A 21,673-nucleotide genomic window follows, 5' to 3' on the forward strand; every position below is an offset into this window, starting at 1 on the left:
GGCAACAAAGCTAATAAAGGGTCTGGAGGATATTAGTTATGAGGAAAGGTTGGGAGCTCTGAGCTTATTCTCTCTGGAGAAGAGATGCTTGAGAGGGGATATGATTTCATTATATAAATACCGTTCTGGTGACCCCACAATATACAAATACCGTTCTGGTGACCCCACAGTAGAGATAAAAAATGTTCGCAGAAGACAAGTGGCCACTCATTAAAATGAGAAGAAAAGAGGTTCAACCTTAAACTAATGAGAGGGTTCTTTACTGTTAGCCCTTGTACACACGGGTCGGACATTCCGACAACCAAATCCGTCGGATTTTATCCGACGGATATTGTCAGAAACTGTTGCATACACACGGTTGGACAAAGTTGTCGGAAAATCCGATCGTTCAGAACGCGATGACGTTATTTCGTTACGACGGGACTACTTTCAGGCTAGCAGCCAATAGCTTTGGTCTAGGAATTTGATCTGAGCATGCGTGGCACTTTGTCCGATCGGAATTCTCTACAAACGATCGGACTTTGTCCGATCAGATCATGTTGTCGGAAAATTTTATAGCCAAGCTGGAAAACTTGGTCCGTCGGATATCCCGACGGAAACAGTCCGATGGAGCCCACACACGGTCGGATTATCCGACAAGATGGTCCGATCGGACATTTTCCGTCGGAATGTCCGACTGTGTGTACAAGGGCTAAGAGCGGCAAGGATGTGGAATTCCCTTCCACAGGCGGTGGTCTCAGCGGGGGCATCAATAGTAAAAAACTATTAGATAAGCACCTGAACGACCACAACATACAGGGATATACAATGTAATACTGACATATAATCACCCACATTGGACTTGATGGACTTGTGTCTTTTTTCAACCTCACCTACTATGTAACAAAAGTGACACTTATGCCGCGTACACACGATCGAATTGTCCGGCAAACAAGCCGGCAGATAGTCCGGCGGACTTTCTAACGAACTGACTTGGCCACACACGGACACTCCGAAAGTCCGGCGATTTCTAACGCGGTGACGTACAGCACGTACAACGGGACTAGAAAAAGGAAGTTCAATAGCCAGTAGCCAATAGCTTCCTTCTCGTACTTGCTTCTGTGCATGCGTCATTCTTAGTCCGCCGGATTAGCACACTCACGAACGTATTGTCTGCTGAAAGCCAAGTCCGGCGGAAAGATTTTGCTGCAAAACTACTTTCTTTTTTATTTTTTTCATGCCACGTATGTCACGATGAAAAAGTCCGCTGGAGCCCACACACGATCAAATTGTCCGGCGTAATGCGGTCCGGCGGACTAAGTACGCCGGACAATTCGATCGCGTGTACAAGGCTTTAGTGCTCTGGATGGAGACAAGTACACACTATGGAGCAGTGGTCTCCAAACTACAGCCCGGGTTTTGTCCAGCCCATTGGGCAATATTTCATCCTCCGACTCCAACATTTGGGCATAATTCCCCCCACTAACACCAACAATGGGGCATAGTTCCTTCCAATGACACCAAGGTTGGGACACAGTTCCTCCCAGTGACGCCAATGTTGGGGCATGATTCTGCCCACCAAATGACACCAAGGATGGGGCATTGTTTACTCCCACTGCTGCCAGGGTGATTTCTACTTCCAATGCCCACAGTCCACCCCGCTAAAGTCTAAAGGCTTGAAGACCCCTGCTATAGAGGGATATGCTTTGTTCATATTTCATGTCTAAGGTTTACAACCACCTTAAGGTTGCTAGACATGTGCACACTGAAATATTTTGTTTCGGAATTTCGTTTTCATACAAAAAATACATTTATTTAGTTACCCCCGAAATTCGTTTTTATTTATTTCTTTTCATTAAAAAAAAATGCATTCGTCCGAAAATTCGAAATAATGAAGGTCGAATCTGTCATTGAAGGCTTATGGTGTCTGTCGAATGTTCTAAGAAGATTCGACGGAGCAGCTAAACTGTACGACGGCCGCAATCGTACATTTCTAGATGAATGTTCCGCCTAGAAGCTATAGTAGAATTCTAATGTTGGATGACACTAGTCATAATTATATTTATTAAATATTATTTCTAGTCAACCAACATTAGAATTCTTCTGTAGCCTATGGGCAGAGCATTCGACCATAAATGTCCGCTCGCGGCGACTGCTTCGTCTAATCTTCATGACAAATCTTTTCTCTCTATGTCGAATAATCTTGGACTAATAGAGTGTGAGGGCTTACCTAGGTTGGAGTCTATGGTGCAGAGATGTAGGCTCACCCTTGCAAATACACACAGCCCACGGTAACAAAGAGATAAGCTACCTGGGCTGTGAATCTGTGCACGGGGCTTGACAGGAATAGCCAAGGGATGGTCGAAGTAAAGCTGTAGTCAGGGATTCCAGAAGTCAGAATAAACGATAAGCAGAGCCAGGGTCAGAAGCCAGAGTCAGTCTTGGAACGCTGTAACTGGAGCACAGGAATACTGGAGCCTTAGGCAAAACAGGAGACACAACTAGCAGTCATGAGTTCAATACCACCCAGAGCCACTTGGGGCGCAACCACACATGGCTGTCTAAAAGACACGGTAGGGACCGTGACAGTTCCCTCCCCTTAGGGATGCCCTCAGAGCATGGAACATCCTATCTCCTTTGGGCTTTCTTTGTTTTAGAAGTTCCAGCTGGGGAGACCTTCGTCGCTTGCAAGGCTCTTTCGAAAGTCTTCAGGTCCTGCTTACGGACTATGGTGCCATTTGAGGCAAACGTACAGTCAGGAGGTAGTGGGGACACCAGCACAGGAACTTCAAGCGGGGAAACCGAAACAGGAACTTCAAGCGGGGACACCAACACAGGAACTTCTAGCGGGGACACTGACACAGGAACTTCAAGCGGGGACACCGACACAGGGACTTCAAGCAGTACACCGGCACAGGGACTTCAAGCGGGGACACCAGCACAGGAACTTCAAGCGGGGTCACCGGCACAGGAATTTCAAGCGGGGTCACTGGCACAGGAACTGCAATTGGGGACACAGGAACTTCAACTGGGGACACAGGAACCGGAACTGCAATTGGGGACACAGGCACAGGAACTTCAAGCTGGATAGCAGGCAGAGATTCAGGGGTAACAGGAAGGATCCTAGTAGTACCCACTTGCTGAAACTTTGGCCGAGGTGGATGAGTTGGGCAGAGAGAGATAAGGTGCCCTCTTACTCCACAATAGATACAGAGTCCACAGCCTCTCCTCTGCTCTCTCTCTCTCCCTTAGACAGCTTGGACCGGATGGACCCGATCTCCATGTGTTCCACATCATCCAGGGTAGGAGCGGGTAAAACTTCAGGACTGTCCAGGCTTTGAGGGGTTAGGGCTTCATAACTTGTCATGGACTGGGATGGCTTGGAATCGTATCTGTACAGGGTATTCCTGTCCCTGGGTACCCGTAGCCCACATGAACTAGAAGCAGACTTGAGAACATTGGTTTTCTTAGAAATAGAAATATAAGAGTCCAGAGCAAACAAGAAAGCGTCCCAGCTGTCCAAGACTGGGCTCCTCTCCTGTAATAACTGAAAAGCCCATATCTTGATTAGCCCAGTGAGCAGGTTGATGGATGTGCAAGCCTTTATAAAGTCAGAGGCATAGGTCCTAGGCTTAAGAGCAAACAGCAGCTCGCAATCCATCCTAAAGGTCAAGAATGATGCACGATTCCCATCAAACTTCTCAGGCATCACAACAAATGGTTCCGGACATACAGGTTCCAGGGTTGGGCGTACTGTGCCTCTAAACATGCGGACTTCCTGCTGCAACTCAGCAACGATCTTGCCCAGGCTAGAGACTACTAGAGCAAGGGAGGCGAGCATCCTGTACATCTCTGCGGACTCCATGTTGGTCAGTTCATTATGTGAGGGCTTACCTAGGTTGGAGTCCATGGTGCAGAGATGTACGCTCACCCTTGCAAATACACACAGCCCACGGTAACAAAGAGATAAGCTACCTGGGCTGTGAATCTGTGCACGGGGGCTTGACAGGAATAGCCAAGGGATGGTCGAAGTAAAGCCGTAGTCAGGGATTCCAGAAGTCAGAATAAACGATAAGCAGAGCCAGGGTCAGAAGCCGGAGTCAGTCTTGGAACGCTGTAACTGGAGCATAGGAATACTGGAGCACAGGAATAATACTGGAGCCTTAGGCAAAACAGGAGACCCAACTAGCAGTCATGAGTTCAATACCACCCAGAGCCACTTGGGGCGCAACCACACATGGCTGTCTAAAAGACACGGTAGGGACTGTGACATAGAGTTAGGTTAGGCACATTCAAACTTTTTTGCTATTGTCTCTATAATGTTGAATCTTTTCTCTCTATGTCGAATCTTTTCTCTCTATGCACATGTCTATGAGGTTCTGGATTCCAATAACTGCCAATCACATATGACTCTCATTCACGCCCTAACACCACGCAGTTGTTTCAAGAGATTCGGAAAGCTTTTCGACGCGCTGAAATCTACGGTACAATGAGATAAATAATGAAGAGAAGAGGAAGAGTGAAATATGGCTTTGCTTTCAATGAGCATTCTGCTGACCTAAACACCATACAAAGATAAATCATTGCACTTACTGTATTATAAAAGCAGTGTAAATCATAGGAGTGTCATATAAATAATTAAGAATGCTGTGTGTGGCCTCAACCAACAATCGCTTTTCGTTCTTTTTCTGCAAGAAGATGCATTTTCTTATCACACCCTTTCCGACCTCCACCCACCTTGCTCTGAGGCTCCGGTAGCATGGTAAAATCTTAATTTCTTATTTTTTTTTTATATCTGCTAATTGCATTCTTTCAACAATATTTAAGGGGGGGTGGGGGCTTACACCTCTAGATGTCCGGAGTTTACTAATATTTCTAGAAAAGGGGCGATCGACCAAGTTCTCATTGGTGATGGAAGCCTTCGTAGGATCAGACGCAGAGGTGCCAGTTTGAACTATAGGCAATATATTTTTTTTAAATAGCCACAACATGAAGTGAGAGGAAATCCCTGCAAATTAAAGGAATCCCTTGGAGACCATCCAGGCCATCAGAACTCGTGTCCCCATTGGAAGATTTAGGATTTTCTTTCACCAGTCAATAAACAGGCACAAAAAATAAGGGAAAAAAATAGAAAGTGGGCTTTAAAGGTGTAACACGGGAAGGTTTCCCCGGGGGGAGGGGCTTTAAAACAGAAATACAAGCAATTCAGAAAGGAATTCTATAAAAATATTTTATTTGGAAACATGTGAGGTCATTAGCATGTTGCCGTATCAAAAAGTATAATCTGGTTGGAGGATAACAAAAACATTTCATATTTACAGAAAGAAAACACAAAGTTACAGCATTGCATGTCATCGGTCTGTTGTGATGATGCCCCGACACGTTTTGACCCATATGGTCTTCTTCAGGGGGCTGGTTAGCTATAAAGAGATATATTTAGTATCTCAAAAAAGGAGATATTCCAACATTTATTCAATTTCATATATACAAGGTATAGTAAACCACTGAAAAAGTGAAAAGAGAGACCTCCTGACCAGACATTTAAAACCGTATGAACTCTGGCCTGCACAGGCCAGTCAAGTTACTCCACCCCAAACTCACTCATCCATGTCTTTATGGACCTTGTTTTGTGCACTGGTCCAAATAATTTGGTGGAGGGGGGATTATGTTGGAGGAGTTGTTTTTTTAGGGGCCCCTTATTTCCAGTGAAGGGAACACTTAAGGCGTCGGCATACCAAGACTTTTTGGACAATTTAATGCTTCCAGCTTTGTGGGAACAGTTTGGGGACGGGCCCTTCCTGTTCCAACATGACTGCCCACCAGTGCACAAAGCAAGGTCCATAAAGACATGGATGAGAGAGTTTGGAGGAACTTGAGTCCTGACCTCAACCTGATAGACCACCTTTGGGATGAGTTAAGAGTGGAGACTGCAAGCCAGGCCTTCTCATCCAATATCACACCCCAAACTCTCTCCTCCATGTCTTAATGGATCTTGCTTTGCGCACTGGTCCAAATCATTTGGTGGAGGGGGGATTATGGTGAAGGGTTGTTTTTCAAGGGTTGGGCTTGGTCCTTTAGTTCCAGTGAAGGGAACTCTTAAGTCGTTAGCACACCAAGACATTTTGGACAATATCATTCTCTCAACTTTGTGGAAACAGTTTGGGGACGTCCCCTTCCTGTTCCAACATGATTGTCCACCAGTGCACAAAACAAGGTCCATAAAGATATGGATGAGCGAGCAGATATGTGACTGGCCCGGCAATCTTCTGGGACCTATGACGTGTCCTAGAAGGTTGCAGGGAGGGAGGGGGGAGAGATGAACTTCCATCCAGCGCCACAGAACCAGGGGAGGAAGTGGGAGCTGGGTGCCAGTATAAAAAGGGTACCCGCTCCTCCCCCCAAAAAATGACTTGCCAAATGTGGCATGTCAGGGGATCACCTGCACTTAAAGTGGAAGTTACAATTTTGGGTGGAACTTTGCTTTAAGGGCAAACTGGTTAAAATTAATGATTAAACATTTGAAGTGACTGAGGTTCCTATTTTTCCAGGTACAGCCCCAGGCCTCCTCTGCTTTGTCTAAAGTGGTTAGTTTCCTAACGATTTAACTAGCTCCAATGTGTTTACTGTCACTTTAAGTTTTAAATGAAAAAAATCATTAACCCACCATCAGTGGCGTAACTAGAACCTTCAGGGCACCGATGCAAGAAACCATGAAGGGCCCCCCTGAACCCCAGCCAGGGCCCTTCCCTCCGAGTCCAGCGGTGGAACTCCAGGGCGTGGTCACAGGTATGACCTTTGTGAGCCCTGTAGTTCCACCACTGGTATTAGTAGTTTTTTTTTATTAGTTTTTTTTAAATTTTTAGGTGCCCCATTGGGGGACTGTCCCTAGGCAGGATGGGGTCCCCTTCCCCAGAATAGATGAGGTCCTTTTCTCCAGGGCAGATGAAGTTACTGCCCCAGGTGAGAAGGGGTCCCTGTCCCCAGGGGAGGTGGGGGTCCCTGTCCCCACGTGAGAAGGGGTCCCTGTCCCCAGGGGGAGATGGAGGGGATATGTAATGGTGTGTGGGGGATGGGGTCCTCTCACTCACCATGACCAAGCTGTAGGTCGCGCACTCATCCATGTTGGCTTGGGCTCCATCCAGTGTGCTGGACGGGCGATCAGCATATCTCCCAAAAAGACCTTTCATCATCTGTGTATGACCGGGGAGGAGGGGGGCTGGCAGACAAGCCTGCAGTGTCCCCCGTAGGGCTCTCATAGGGCTACACTGCATCTGTGTGCTTAAAGTTTGTTTACCCGGGAGAAGTATGCAGTGCAGTGTGGGCCGGACTCGGGGGGGGGGGGGGCGGGACTCTGGCTAGGGAGAACAGACATCGGACTGAGCGGCAATGCATGGAGCAGGAGCCGGCTGAGGACATAGGTCATGCGGGGAATGCACAACTAAAGAGCAGCCAGTGCGATAGTCGAGCATGGAGCTCTGCTAGTCACCCTCCACCTCCAGCCACCCGTGTGCATGGTGCACTGGTACCCCTAGCTGCCTATGCTGCTGCCGGCCATATGTAGAGGGGGCTGCATGGGCCCCCAGCAGCACAGGGCCCAGTTGCGGTCGCGACTGCTGCACCCCCTATAGTTACGCCCCTGCCCACCATCCCCAGCCCCCTAAATAATCTAAATCCAAAATCTTCTCCAACACTGCCTCTGCCTACTCAGTGTCTCCCTATGGACTTGAATTGGGCTGTAATCCAAACATCTCTAGCGTTGAAGACATCTCAGTCTCCCCTATTCAAGTCCATGCGGCACCAAAATAGCGAATGCAGCTAGTTCCAGAGAAGATTTTGGGCTCAAGGATGTAAATGCCGGAGGAGGCCTCTTTTGTCATGGCACATTGTCAAAGTCTTCAAAAAGTTTTAGCAATGCCAGCTGGAGTTGATCTTGGTTATTTTGGTTAATTTGAAGTCGTGCTGTCTTTGGACTGTAGGTAGGAGTAGTAAAAGAGTTGACAGTTTTGTGCTCTGGTACATTTCCTCCTGTGGGCTTCCTTTCCGTTTTGGGCGGGGAACTATAAATACAGGAGGAGGAGTGTTGGGGTTGAGTTTCTGGATTGGACTTTGTTGAAACATACCTGTGAAAGGTGCCTTGAAAAGGTGTACTACAGGGGCCATTAAGTGAAGGTAGCAAAGGGGAGTGTTATCATGCACTTTTATTCCACTACTTGGAACTGTTTTGCTGAACCTCAACAGTAGATTGTTCAAAAATGCATCATGTGGTCAAGGTCCTCCACCAGGATGAGCGATATGGATCCTGTTAAGTGGTAATCCCGATGCAAAAAGAAGGAAGAAGCAACCACCTCGGGAAGGGAGCAGTGATGGCTGGATGATGGAGGGCTCTGATGGTGGGTTGGTCCAGGTGGCTACTATTATATGGTCCTCAGCCGGGGCACGGGGCTGGTCTTAGGGACCCAGCCCGTAACCTGCTAACTCTACAGTGTGTTGTTGAAGGACTCATATTCTGCATTGTCTCTGAGTTGGTTTCTGGACACTGGCTCGGGAAAGTGAGAATGACGTTACCCTTCCATTATCCTTCCATTTTCTGCCACCTGTTATCACTCTTTCTGCATTCTTTAGGGGTCACCATTAATTACTCTTGTAAAATATTATTACTACTAATTATACACATATTCAATACCTTGTTCCCAGATATGTTGGTCTCAACAATTACAACACATCCCATTTTTGGTGATACTCTTCTACACTTTTGCATTTCCTTACTTTGCCCAATATCGCATCCATTTCCATGCCGCCTCAGTTCCCGTGGAGGGATTATGCTACTGGCCCGCCATACGCCCAACCGCCGCGCACTGCACTTGCCGTCCGGATTGGTGAGTGTGCTCTGGGTAACCATTTATACGCATTAAATCCTTATTAATTCATATTTTTGTCTATATGGTTAAGTATATTTATACTTTTTATTCATATCCCATAGGAACTTTTTGGTCGCATCAGCTCCTGATGAGTGGGGATACACCCACGAAACGCGTTGAGATTTCGATTTGATGCCCCAGCTACATTTTATATGGAACCATATTCATTTCATCATGAATTGATTTTTTAATTACAGTGCCTTGCGAAAGTATTCGCCCCCTTGAACTTTTCAACCTTTTGCCACATTTCTGGCTTCAAACATAAAGATATAAAATTTAAATTTTTTGTGAAGAATCACCAACAAGTGGGACACAATTGTGAAGTGGAACGAAATCTATTGGATATTTTAAACTTTTTTAGCAAATAAAAAACTGAAAAGTGGTGCGTGCAAAATTATTCGGCCCCTTTACTTTCAGTGCAGCAAACTCACTCCAGAAGTTCAGCGAGGATCTCTGAATGATCCAATGTTGTCCTAAATGACTGATGGTGATAAATAGAATCCACCTGTGTGTAATCAAGTCTCTGTATAAATGCACCTGCTCTGTGATAGTCTCAGGGTTCTGTTGAAAGCGCAGAGAGCATCATGAAGACCAAGGAACACACCAGGCAGGTCCGTAATACTGTTGTGGAGAAGTTTAAAGCCAGATTTGGATACAAAAAGATTTCCCAAGCTTTACACATCCCAAGGAGCACTGTGCAAGCGATCATTTTGAAATGGAAGGAGTATCAGACCACTGCAAATCTACCAAGACCTGGCCGTCCCTCTAAACTTTCAGCTCAGACAAGGAGAAGACTGATCAGAGATGCAGCCAAGAGGCCCATGATCACTCTGGATGAACTGCAGAGAACTACAGCTGAGGTGGGAGAGTCTGTCCATAGGACAACAATCAGTCGTACACTGCACAAATCTGGCCTTTATGGAAGAGTGGCAAGAAGAAAGCCATTTCTCAAAGATATCCATAAAAAGTCTCGTCTAAAGTTTGCCACAAGCCACCTGGGAGACACACCAAACATGTGGAAGAAGGTGCTCTGGTCAGATGAAACCAAAATCAAACTTTTTGCCCACAATGCAAAACGATATGTTTGGCGTAAAAGCAACACAGCTCATCACCCTCAACACACCATCCCCACTGTCACACATGGTGGTGGCAGCATCATGGTTTGGGCCTGCTTTTCTTCAGCAGGGACAGGGAAGATGGTTAAAATTGAGGGGAAGATGGATGGAGCCAAATACAGGACCATTCTGGATGAAAACCTGTTGGAGTCTGCAAAAGACCTGAAACTGGGACAGAGATTTATCTTCCAACAAGACAATGATCCCAAACATACAGCAAAATCTACAAAGGAATGGTTCACAAATAAACGTATCCAGGTGTTAGAATGGCCAAGTCAAAGTCCAGACCTGAATCCAATCGAGAATCTGTGGAAAGAGCTGAAAACTGCTGTTCACAAACGCTCTCCATCCAACCTCACTGAGCTCCAGCTGTTTTGCAATGAAGAATGGGCAAGAATTTCAGTCTCTCGATGTGCAAAACTGATAGAGACATACCCCAAGCGACTTGCAGCTGTAATCGCAGCAAAAGGCGGCTCTACAAAGTATTAACGCAAGGGGGCCGAATAATTTTGCACGCCCCACTTTTCATTTTTTTATTAGTTAAAAAAGTTTCAAAAGTGCAATAGATTTCGTTCCACTTCACAATTGTGTCCCACTTGTTGGTGATTCTTCACAACAAAATAAAATTTTTATATCTTTATGTTTGAAGCCTGAAATGTGGCAATTATTATATATCATGCTTCTACTGTATTGATGCCCTTACATATTATGAATTTGATACTTTTTACGTCTTTTTTACTTAACAATCAATAAAAATTTAAACATGGTTAAAATCTACCTCCACTATCCAAGTGCTTCATTTTAAAGTCCCAAACTCCCTTCTATACGTTCCTTCCATTGGGGGGCTCTAAAAGCTAGGATGACCTCTGGCCAGATGGGGACACTAACCCATGTGCTAACAGGACATATCCACCATATTGTGTCACCGTTCTCGCCCGATTGCAACCCCAAAAGCCCTGAGTGGATAAAGATGGGGGGGGGGGGATCATCTTGTGGATAAAGATGGATGCCGTTTACGTTTATGGTAGATTTACTTCACTAAAATAGAAGAGGCGGAAACACAATCCCAACAGATTTCCACCCAGCCATCTGTGTACAAGTCTTCATCGCTCCCTGAAGCATTCCTAACATTCTTTATTTTTTAAAAGCAGTGCAAATAACGGTGATGATGTACAAATTGTTGCAACGTAGAGAAACCCATTCTACTTCATCTTTTATCAGCAAAGAACCGCTAAACAATTGAATATGCTGAATCAGAATTCATTTTTCACTGCGCTGACTTCAGTCTGATAAGTGAGCTGTGCCGACGGGACGGCAAATTCCTTTATAGGAGAGCAGAATCCGGAGCCTCCTCCTCCATTATACACCGCCATTGTCAGGGCATAACAAAGACCGCAGCACACTCAGTCTTCACTGGGAAATGTTTGGCGTCGGGCAAATGTCTTCCTTTTATAATTAAGCCAATGTACAAATAAAGAAAGGAGGACATTTAAAGGGTAAGAACAGATACTTAGATCAGCAGTTGCCAAACAGTGATGACCACTGATGGTCCATTAGAAAATTTTGGTGGTCCTCCGGGGTTTCTGCCGCAAATCAACACTGTGGCAGATGTATGTCACCCAATGTTGTTTCCATTCATGTTCTCAATGCTCGCTGACAGTCATTACTATCAGCGTGCATTGATACCCGATGCCTCCTCTGTAGTTACGGCTCCTGTGAACTCAGAGGGAGGTGCAGAGAGCGGGAGGTGAAGAAGGTGGAGACTTCCAATGTCAGCTCTGGTCACAGACTGTGGGAGGGAGCATGGAGCTTGACCACATGCTGGATAAGGAGGTGAGATCTGATGATGAGTCTGTGTAGGGCAGCAGTGTGATGCAGAGTGTGGGGGAGGGGGCAGAACGCCGGAGCATTGTGTGTATAAGTCAGCAGTGTGATCCAGTGGAAGGGGGAAGACAGCCGGAGCATTGTGTGTATAAGTCAGTAGTGCGATCCAGGGGGAGGGGGCTGAGAGTCAGAACATTGTGTGTATAAGTCAGCAGTGCAATCCAGGGGGAGGGGGCAGAGAGCCGGAGCATTGTGTGCATAAGTCAGCAGTGTGATCCAGGGGGAGTGGGCAGAGAGGTGGAGAATTGTGTGTATAAGTCAGCAGTGTGATCCAGGGGGAGGGGCAGAGAGCCAGAGCACTGTGTGTATAAGTCAGTAGTGCGATCCAGGGGGAGGGGGCAGAAAGCCAGAACATTGTGTCTATAAGTCAGCAGTGTGATCCAGGGGGAGGGGGCTGAGAGTCGGAGAATTGTGTGTATAAGTCAGCAGTGCGATCCAGGGGGAGGGGGCAGGGAGCCGGAGCATTGTGTGTATAAGTCAGTAGTGCGATCCAGGGGAGGGGGCAGAGAGCCAGAGCATTGTGTCTATAAGTCAGCGGTGTGATCCAGGGGGAGGGGGCTGAGAGTCAGAGAACTGTGTGTATAAGTCAGCAGTGCAATCCAGGGGGAGGGGGCAGGGAGCCGGAGCATTGTGTGTATAAGGTAGGAGTGTGATCCAAGGTGAGGGGGGCAGAGAAACGGAGCATTGTGTGTATAAGTCAGTAGTGCGATCCAGGGGAGGGGGCAGAGAACCAGAGCATTGTGTCTATAAGTCAGCAGTGTGATCCAGGGGGAGGGGGCAGAGAGACGAAGCATTGTGTGTATAAGGCAGTAGTGAGAACCAGGGGGAGGGGCCAGAGAGCCGGAGCATCGTGTGTATGTCAGCAGTGTGATCCAAGGGGAGGGGCAGAGAGCCGAAGCATTGTGTGTATAAGGCAGTAGTACGATCCAGGGGGTGGGGCAGAGAGCCGGAGCACTGAGTGTATAAGGAAGTAGTGATAACCAAGGGGAGGGGGCAGAGAGCCGAACTATTGTGTGTATAAGGCAATTTTAGTGGTCTGTGGGATTCAAAATTGTGAGTTTAGTAGTCCGTGAGGTCCAAAAGATTGGTGACCACTGCCTTAGATCATAGCCAGAGACATGAATATCAACACTGGTGTAGCCAGGTGCTTGGCTAAGAATGGAGAGTGAGAGAAACACTGGCTGCTGCTCTCTTTAGCTGCTGCCCTGCGGTCCTGAACTGGTTACCAGCTATATCAGCCAGAGGAGGGAGCTTCTAAGCATGAAGCCCTGCACCGCAGGAACTGTAGTCCAGAGGAGAGAGACCCCACTGTAATCAAGAGCTATTTTAACTGCATTTTTTCAGGCTGTACAGGACACAGCTTCCCCTTGCCATGAGGGAGATCGGAGAGTACAAATAGCTGTCCAGTGTGCACCATCAATGCTGCATAACTTCAAAACAAACGGCAGATTGCAAAAGATAGTAGGACAAACCCCCAAAAATTCTTCAGATATATTAACAGTAAAATGGTCAGGTCTGAGCATGAAGGCCCTTTACAAAATAATCTAAAGTGGGTGACTGGGGACAAAGTGAAGGCAAATGTATTAAAACATTTCTTCAGCTCTGTGTATACAAAGGAGCATGGGGGAGCTCATGTCCATAATGGGGGTGGTAGTGTCACAGCCCCAAATGATCCACAATGGCTCAAAAGTGATATGGTCCAGAAATATTTAGGCAGAATAAAGGTGGATAAAGCACCTGGACCTGATGGCATCCACCCACAGATCCTAAAAGAATCGAGCTCTGTCATTTCAAAGCCATTGTTTCTAATTTTTAGGGACTCGTTAACGACAGGAATAGTACCACTAGATTGGCGCAGGGCCAATGTGGTGCCTATATTTAAAAAGGGATCAAAGTCTTTACTAAGTAACTATAGACCTGTTAGTTTAACTTCTATAGTCGGGAAGATACTGGAGAGATTAATAAAAGACCTCATAGTTGAGTTCTTGCTGGAAAAAAATATTTTAAGCAACAGACAGCATGGATTCATGAAAGACAGAAGTTGTCAAACAAACCTGATTTCTTTTTATGAGGAGGTAAGTAAAACCTTGGACAGAGGGGTGGCTGTGGACGTGGTATACTTGGATTTTGCAAAAGCGTTTTTACAGTTCCTCACACACGTCTCATGTGCAAGGTAAAATCTACAGGCTTGGAAAGATTTGTTTGTAAATGGATAGAAAACTGGCTAAAAGACAGAATTCAGAGAGTCGTGGTTAATGATTTTTACTCTGAATGGTCTAAGGTTATCAGTGGTGTACCCCAAGGTTCAGTGTTGGGACCCTTACTTGTTAATATCTTTATGAATGATATCAGGTCTGGGATTTCAGTCTTTGCAGACGACACCAAACTATGCAGTAGAATAACGTCCTTACAGGATGTCTCCAACTTACAAGCCGACCACAATGCTCTGTCTAATTGGGCGACTATGTGGCAAATTAGGTTTAATGTTGATAAATGTAAAGTTATGCACTGGTGGGCTAAGAATATGCATGCATCATACATACTAGAGGGAGTACAACTGGGGAACTCAATGGTGGAGAAGGATCTGGGGGGATCCATAGTGAAGGATCTGGGGGTTTTGGTAGATCATAAGCTCAATAATAGCATGCAATGCCAAGCTGCGGTTTCCAAAGCGAACAAAGTCCTTTCCTGTATTAAGAGAGGTATGGACTCCAGAGAGAGAGATATCATTTTGCCCCCCTGTACAAATCATTAGTAAAACCTCATCTGGAATATGCAGTTCAGTTTTGGGCTCCAGTTCTCAAAAAGGATATCGGGGAACTGGAGAAAGTGCAGAGAAGGGCAACCAAACTGATAAGAGGCATGGAGGAGCTCAGCTATGAGGAAAGATTAGAGGAACTGAATTGATTCACTCTTGAGAAGAGGAGATTAAGGGGGGATATGATCAACATGTACAAATACATAAGTGGTCCATATAGTGAACTTGGTGTTGAGTTATTCACTATAAGGTCATCAAAGAGGACAAGGGGGCACTCTTTATGTCTAGAGGAAAAAAGATTTCATCTCCAAATACAGAAAGGTTTTGTCACAGTAAAGCCGCGTACACACGGGCGGACTGTATGGCCTACTTAGTCCGTCGAAACACATTTCAGCGGACAGTCCGCTCGTGTGTGGGCTTCAGCGGACTTTTTCAGCGTGCAGTCTGGCGTACTAAGTATTTCGGAATTTCCGTAATACTGTCCGTCATACTTTGGTTTCAGCGGACAATCCACTCGTGAGTAGGCTAGTTCGACGGACTAAGAATGGCGCATGCTCAGAAAGGATTTACACGGCCGAAGGGTGCATTGCTGTGTATTGGACTTCCTATTTCTAGTCCCGTCGTACGTGCTGTACACGTCATCGCGCAAACTTTCGACGGACTGTTTGTGCATCCGTGTGTGGTCAAGTCCGTTCATTCGAAAGTAGGACGGACTGTCCGTCGGATTGTATGACGGACTAAGTAGGCCATACAATCCGCCCGTGTGTACGCGGCTTAAGAGCTGTGAAAATGTGGAATAGACTCCCTGCAGAGGTGGATCAGGCCAGCTCAGTAGATGGCTTTAAAAAAGACCTGGATTATTTCCTAAATGTACATAATATAACTGGGTACTGACATTTATAGGTCAAGTTGATCCGGGGAAAATCCGATTGCCTCTCGGGGGGATCAGGAAGGAATTTTTTCCCCCTGCTGTAGCAAATTGGATCATGCTCTGCTGTGGTTTGTTGCCTTCCTCTGGATCAACTGTGGGTAAAGGATTGTGTATATGGGATAGTATGATATTATTTTTTGTTGGTTAAACTAGATCAACCTAACCATGTAACTATATAACAGCGGCCTTAGTGGGATCTGGAGGACTGAACTTGTGGTGCAGTCAGCCAGAGTCAGAGTAGAGAGTGAACTGATTGCTGTTTGTGTGACCGGATTGTGAGCTGAAATATCACTGAGACTGGTGAGATGATGTTGTGGGACTTTGTTATCTGGTGCTAGGGAGACCGAGCTCTTTAGGAATTGACCATACAGCCATCTAGTAGCCTTATTGCTGCTACATGCTACATGCACACGCAAATGCGCACACCATAAATGTGAACCAAGACTAAGGGCTTATTCACACAAGCTTAGCTCTCTAATAAGCGATCAGTGTCCGGAATGCTCTACAGAGGATGTTCATAACGATCATGTGGGCCATTTGCTCCGCACTGCTGAATTGCACCCCCCCACCCCCATCTAAAAGCCTCCTGAGACACTCACATCCAGCATCCCAGGAAGCTTCTGGGAAATTCCTGCCACAATGTACATTCAGGGCCGGGACAAGGGGTGGGCAGGAGGGACAACTGCCGTGGGCACTGTGGTACCATGTGAGGTGCGTGGATGCGACAAGAATATTGGGGGTGGGGATTTCTGTTGGGAGGGGGGATTAGGGGGGGAAACAAGGAGTAAAAATAGTTTTAGGGGGAGAAATTAGGGGGAGGGGTTCTAGCTAGAAATGGTGATTTGGGGGCATTTGTGTTGGGATGGGGGAGTAAGATTTGTGCTAGGAGCATGGATTTTTTTTTTAATGTTGAACTGGGAGTGAGTATGAGGAGGGGGGCAAAGCTTTCTGTTTGGAGGGGGGATTTAAGCAGGGGGCAGATTTGTACTGGAAGAAAGGGGAATTTATGCTTAGGGGTGAGAAGGGATTTAGGGGGTTTATGCTAGAATAGGTCATATGGTGGGGGGAGAAATTAGTAGGGAGGAATGGGGAGGAATCTTTGCTGGGAGGGGTGCTTCGTAGTGAGGGGAGAGGATTTGTGCTCGGAGGGGCAGTCAAGTTCCTCCAGCCCAAACTCGCTCCTCCATGTCTTTATGGACGTTGCTTTGTGCACTGGTGGGCAGTCATGTTGGAACAGGAAGAGGCCGTCCCCCAAACTGTTCCCACATTTGGGAGCATTAAATTGTCCAAAATGTCTTGGTATGCCGACGCCTTAAGAATTCGGCTCTGGCAGTGAAAGGGTGGGATGTGACTTCAGTAGAACACATGTACCTCTCTGTTGTATAACATTCTAGGGCTTTTCAGATGACTTCCATTATTTCTTTTCCAGCAATGTGCACTCATACACCAGCATTATACAACATTCTGTATATCAATATAGCCAAACTAGACTTGTCCCGCCACAAACACTAGAAGAAGTAGACTGCAGAACATATGACGAGTGGGTGTTCTTTTAAATGTAGAAGCAAACAGAGATTTGTTGGAGTTAGTACAGATCTATGAATCAGACCAAGTCTACCAGGAACCACAGTATGGTAAATATGCACAAAGCATAGACTAGTTTTATTGGCATGAATCGACTTGTAACTACAAAGTGAGGAGTTTCCTGCAGACAGAATTAAAGAAGAATTCTGGTTCTTCTCCTAACTGTCCTGTCCCCTTATCTAAATCCTACCATAATTAAAAAAAATAAAAAAAATATGGCCAATAGGTGGCTCAGGGGAGCATACTTATTTCCTGTGATAGTCAGCGGCATCTAGTGTCTATCATGCAGAATTTTTACTTTCTCACACCCCTTTGCTGCCAAAACAGCCCTGACCCGTCAAGGCATGGACTCCACTAGACATCTGAAGGTATACTGTGGTATCTGGCACCAAGCCATCAATAGCAGATCCTTTAAGTCGTGTAAGTTGTGAGATGGGGCCTCCATGGATCGGACTTGTTTTTTCAGCACATCCCACAAATGCTGGATTGGATTGAAATATGGAGAATTTGGAGGTCAGGTCAACAGCTCAAAGTCCTTGTTGTGCTACTCAAAGCAATCTTGAATTCATCAGACCAAGCCACCTTCTTCCATTGCTCTGTGGTCCAGTTATGATGCTCACGTGCCCATTGCAGGGGATTTTGGCTTTGGACCTGGGTCGGCATGGACACCCTGACGGGTCTCTGGCTACACAGCCCCACACACAACAAACTGATATATTCTGTGTGTTCTGATATCTAGAACCAGCATTCACATTTTCATCAACTTGAGCTCCAGGAACTCGCCTTCCCTCCTTACCTCCATCAATAAGCATTCTCTCCCCACCTCCATCAATGAGTCTTCCTTCCCCGCCTCCATCAATGAGCCTTCCCTCCCCGCCTCCATCAATGAGCCTTCCCTCCCCACCCATCATCAATGAGCCTTCCTTCCCGCCTCCATCAATGAGCCTTCCCTCCCCGCCTCCATTAATGAGCCTTCCCTCCCCGCCTCCATCAATGAGCCTTCCCTCCCCACCTCCATCAATGAGCCTTTCTTCCCCACCTCCATCAATGAGCCTTCCCTCCCCACCTCCATCAATGAGCCTTCCTTCCCCGCCTCCATCAATGAGCCTTCCTTCCCCGCCTCCATCAATGAGCCTTCCCTCCCCGCCTCCATCAATGAGCCTTCCCTCCCCACCTCCATCAATGAGCCTTCCCTCCCCACCTCCATCAATGAGCCTTCCCTCCCCACCTCCATCAATGAGCCTTTCTTCCCCACCTCCATCAATGAGTCTTCCCTCCCCACCTCCATCAATGAGCCTTAGCTCCCCACCTCCATCAATGGGGACTCTCCCCCACCTCCATTAATGAGCTTTCCTCCCCACCTCCATCAATGAGCCTTCCCTCCCCACCACCATCTATGAGCCTCCCTTCCCCACCTCTATCAATGAGCCTTTCCTCCCCACCTCCATCAATGGGTCTTCCCTCCCCACCTCTATCAATGAGCCTTCCCTCCCCCACCTCCATCAATGGGCCTTCCCTCCCCACCTACATCAATGGGCCTTCCCTCCCCACCTCTATCAATGAGCCTTTCTTCCCCACCACCATCAATGGGCCCTCTCCCCCACCTCCATCAATGAGCCTTCCCTCCTCACCTCCATCAATGGGCCTTCCCTCCCCACCTCACTCAATGAGCCTTTCCTCCCCACCTCCATCAATGAGCCTTCCCTCCCCACCTCCATCTATGAGCCTTTCCTCCCCACCTTCATCAATGGGCCTTCCCTCCCCACCTCTATCAATGAGCCTTTTGGCTTTGGACCTGGGTCGGCATGGACACCCTGACGGGTCTCTGGCTACACAGCCCCACACACAACAAACTGATATATTCTGTGTGTTCTGATATCTAGAACCAGCATTCACATTTTCATCAACTTGAGCTCCAGGAACTCGCCTTTCCTCCCCACCACCATCAATGGGCCCTCTCCCCCACCTCCATTAATGAGCCTTCCCTCCCCACCTCCATCAATGAGCCTTTCTTCCCTACCTCCATCAATGAGCCCTCTCCCCCACTTCCATCAATAAGCTTTCTGTCCCCATCTCCATCAATGAGACTTCCCTACCTACTTCCATCAATGAGCCTTCCCTCCCCACCTCCACAAATGAGCCGTCCCTCCCCACCACTATTAATGTGTCTCCCCCCCACCTTCATCAATGAGCCTTCCCTCTCCACCTCCATCAAAATATCTTCCCTCCCATCTCCATCAAAGAGCCTTCCCTTCCACCTCCATCCATAAGCCTTCCCCTCTACCTCCATCAATGACACTTCCCCTCCACCCCCATCAATAAGCCTTCCCTCTCCACCTCAATCAACAAGCCTTCGCTTTCCACCTCCATCAATGAGCCTTCCCTCCCCACCTCCATCAATGCCCCCCCCACCTCCAACAATGAGCCTCCCCCTCCACCCCCATCCATAAGCCTTCCCCTCTACCTCCATCAATGAACCTTCTCTTCCACTTCCATCAATAAGCCTTTCCTCCCATGTCCACCAATGATCCCCCCCTCCCCCACCTTCAACAGTGAGCCTTCCCTTCCTCCCCTCCTCCACCAAGGAGCCTTCCCTCCCTACCTCCATCAATGAGCTTTCCACCTCCATCAATGAGACTTGACCACCTTGATCCTGTCACTGGTTTGCCGGTTTTCCTTCCTTGGACCACTTTTGGCCGTTCCTGACCACTGCAGACCAGGAACATCCCACAAGAGCTGCAGTTTGAGTTGCTCTGACCCAGCCATCTATTCTAGACATTACAGTTTGGCCCTTATCAAAGTCCCTCAAATATTTACACTTACCCATTTTTCAACGCATCAACTTCAGGGACAACGTGATCAATTGCTGCCTAATCGGTGTATAGCCTGAAAACAATACATTTAACAATACAATACATGCCGCTTCAATTGATGAACAGCTATGTGATTTTCTTTCTATATCATATCATTACTCACATCATTCAAGCAAAACTTAACGTACATTAATAGATGTGTAAGGTGAAGAGTTATTCTTATGTGTCTGGTGTAAAATTTGAAGTAAATAAATATTCCAATAACGTGTTTGCCTGGGACAGGAATTGAAGAATCTAGCTGTTACACACAATGCAGTTGGTATTACTAGTGATCTGAGCCTCTTCTCCATATAGCAGGTAATATTGCAGCTCTGAATCAGGAAGCATCATGCACACACACATGTAAATTTATTGGTGATCTCCCCCCCCGAATGGAAGCTGTTACAATGTTTTATCTTTTAAATATGAATAATGAAATAGAAATGAAGAAAGATGTCTTCCCCTTCTCCCCTCATTTCCTGCAACGGGATGCTGGCAGAGCCTAGAGCAGTAAATGTTGGGTTGTTGGTTTTGTTAATAACATCCTAATGTACACTGATCATCATTTATATTAAACTTATTACAATAAGTCATCTCTTTCTGCTCCTCCTTGTAGGGTACGGGAAGATACTCCATTTACATTGCAAACTATGCAGATCGGAGAGTGGGCCCCCACGCCTTGATTGAACTTGATGAGGCAGCAAGTGACGTGACCCGGGGTGTTCTCGTCCTCTCCAATGTGGCAGCTGAAGCCGGTGTCAATAAGTATACAGGTACGAGTAATGGTTCCACTCACGTCACCACATTTTTTAATTCTTAATTTACATGTTTTTTACAATACTCAAAGAATTGGCTGAAGTTGCAGAGCACATCATATCCATTGACTAGTACAACTCCTTTCTTATAGGCCTACTTCTCCATAGGCTACCCCTCTTCAGTCTATTATGAATGCTGCTGCCAGACTCATCCACCTTACCAACTGCTCAGTGTTTGCCAACCCTCTCTGCCAATCCCTCCATTGACCTTCCACTCAGTGTCCTCCAACCCTCTCTGCCAATCCCTCCATTGACCTTCCACTCAGTGTCCTCCAACCCTCTCTGCCAATCCCTCCATTGACCTTCCACTCAGTGTCCTCCAACCCTCTCTGCCAATCCCTCCATTGATCTTCCACTCAGTGTCCTCCACCCCTTTCTGCCAATCCCCTCTTTGACCTCCACTTACTGTCCTCCACCCCTTTCTGCCAATCCCTCCATTGATATTCCACTCAGTGTTCTCCTCCCCTCTCTGCCAATCCCTCCATTGATCTTCCACTAAGTTCCCTCCACCCCTTTCTGCCAATCCCTTCTCTGACCTCCACTTACTGTCCTCCACCCCTCTCCGGCAATCTCTCCATTGACCTTCCACTCAGTGTCTTCCACCACTTTCTGCCAATCCCTTCTCTGACCTCCACTTACTGTCCTCCACCCCTCTCCGCCAATCCCTCCATTGACCTTCTGGTCAGTGTCCTCCACCCCCTCCGTAAATCCCTCCTCTAACCTCCACTCAGTGTCCTCCACCCCTCTCTGCCAATCCTTCCTCTGACCTCTGCTCAGTGTCCTTCACCCCTCTCCCTCAATCCCTCCACTGGCTTTTACTCAGCGTCACCCACCCCT

The 21,673-nt window shown here is 47.0% G+C and overlaps 1 protein-coding gene across 3 annotated transcripts in view; it reads left to right on the forward strand.

Moving 5' to 3' along the window:
• Positions 1 to 21,673, forward strand: part of CRTAC1 (cartilage acidic protein 1) — a 1,115,778-nt gene that overhangs the window by 732,241 nt on the left and 361,864 nt on the right. For all 3 annotated transcript variants that reach the window (XM_077455715.1, XM_077455716.1, XM_077455717.1), the window contains exon 5: positions 20,638 to 20,794. In XM_077455715.1, coding sequence (XP_077311841.1) covers positions 20,638 to 20,794 — 157 coding nt within the window. The remainder of the gene's footprint in view (positions 1 to 20,637; positions 20,795 to 21,673) is intronic.

This window comes from Lithobates pipiens, unplaced genomic scaffold (assembly GCF_037356315.1).
Source record: "Lithobates pipiens isolate NorthernLeopardFrog02 unplaced genomic scaffold, aLitPip1_a1.2 Scaffold_25, whole genome shotgun sequence".
Lineage (NCBI taxonomy): Eukaryota > Metazoa > Chordata > Amphibia > Anura > Ranidae > Lithobates > Lithobates pipiens.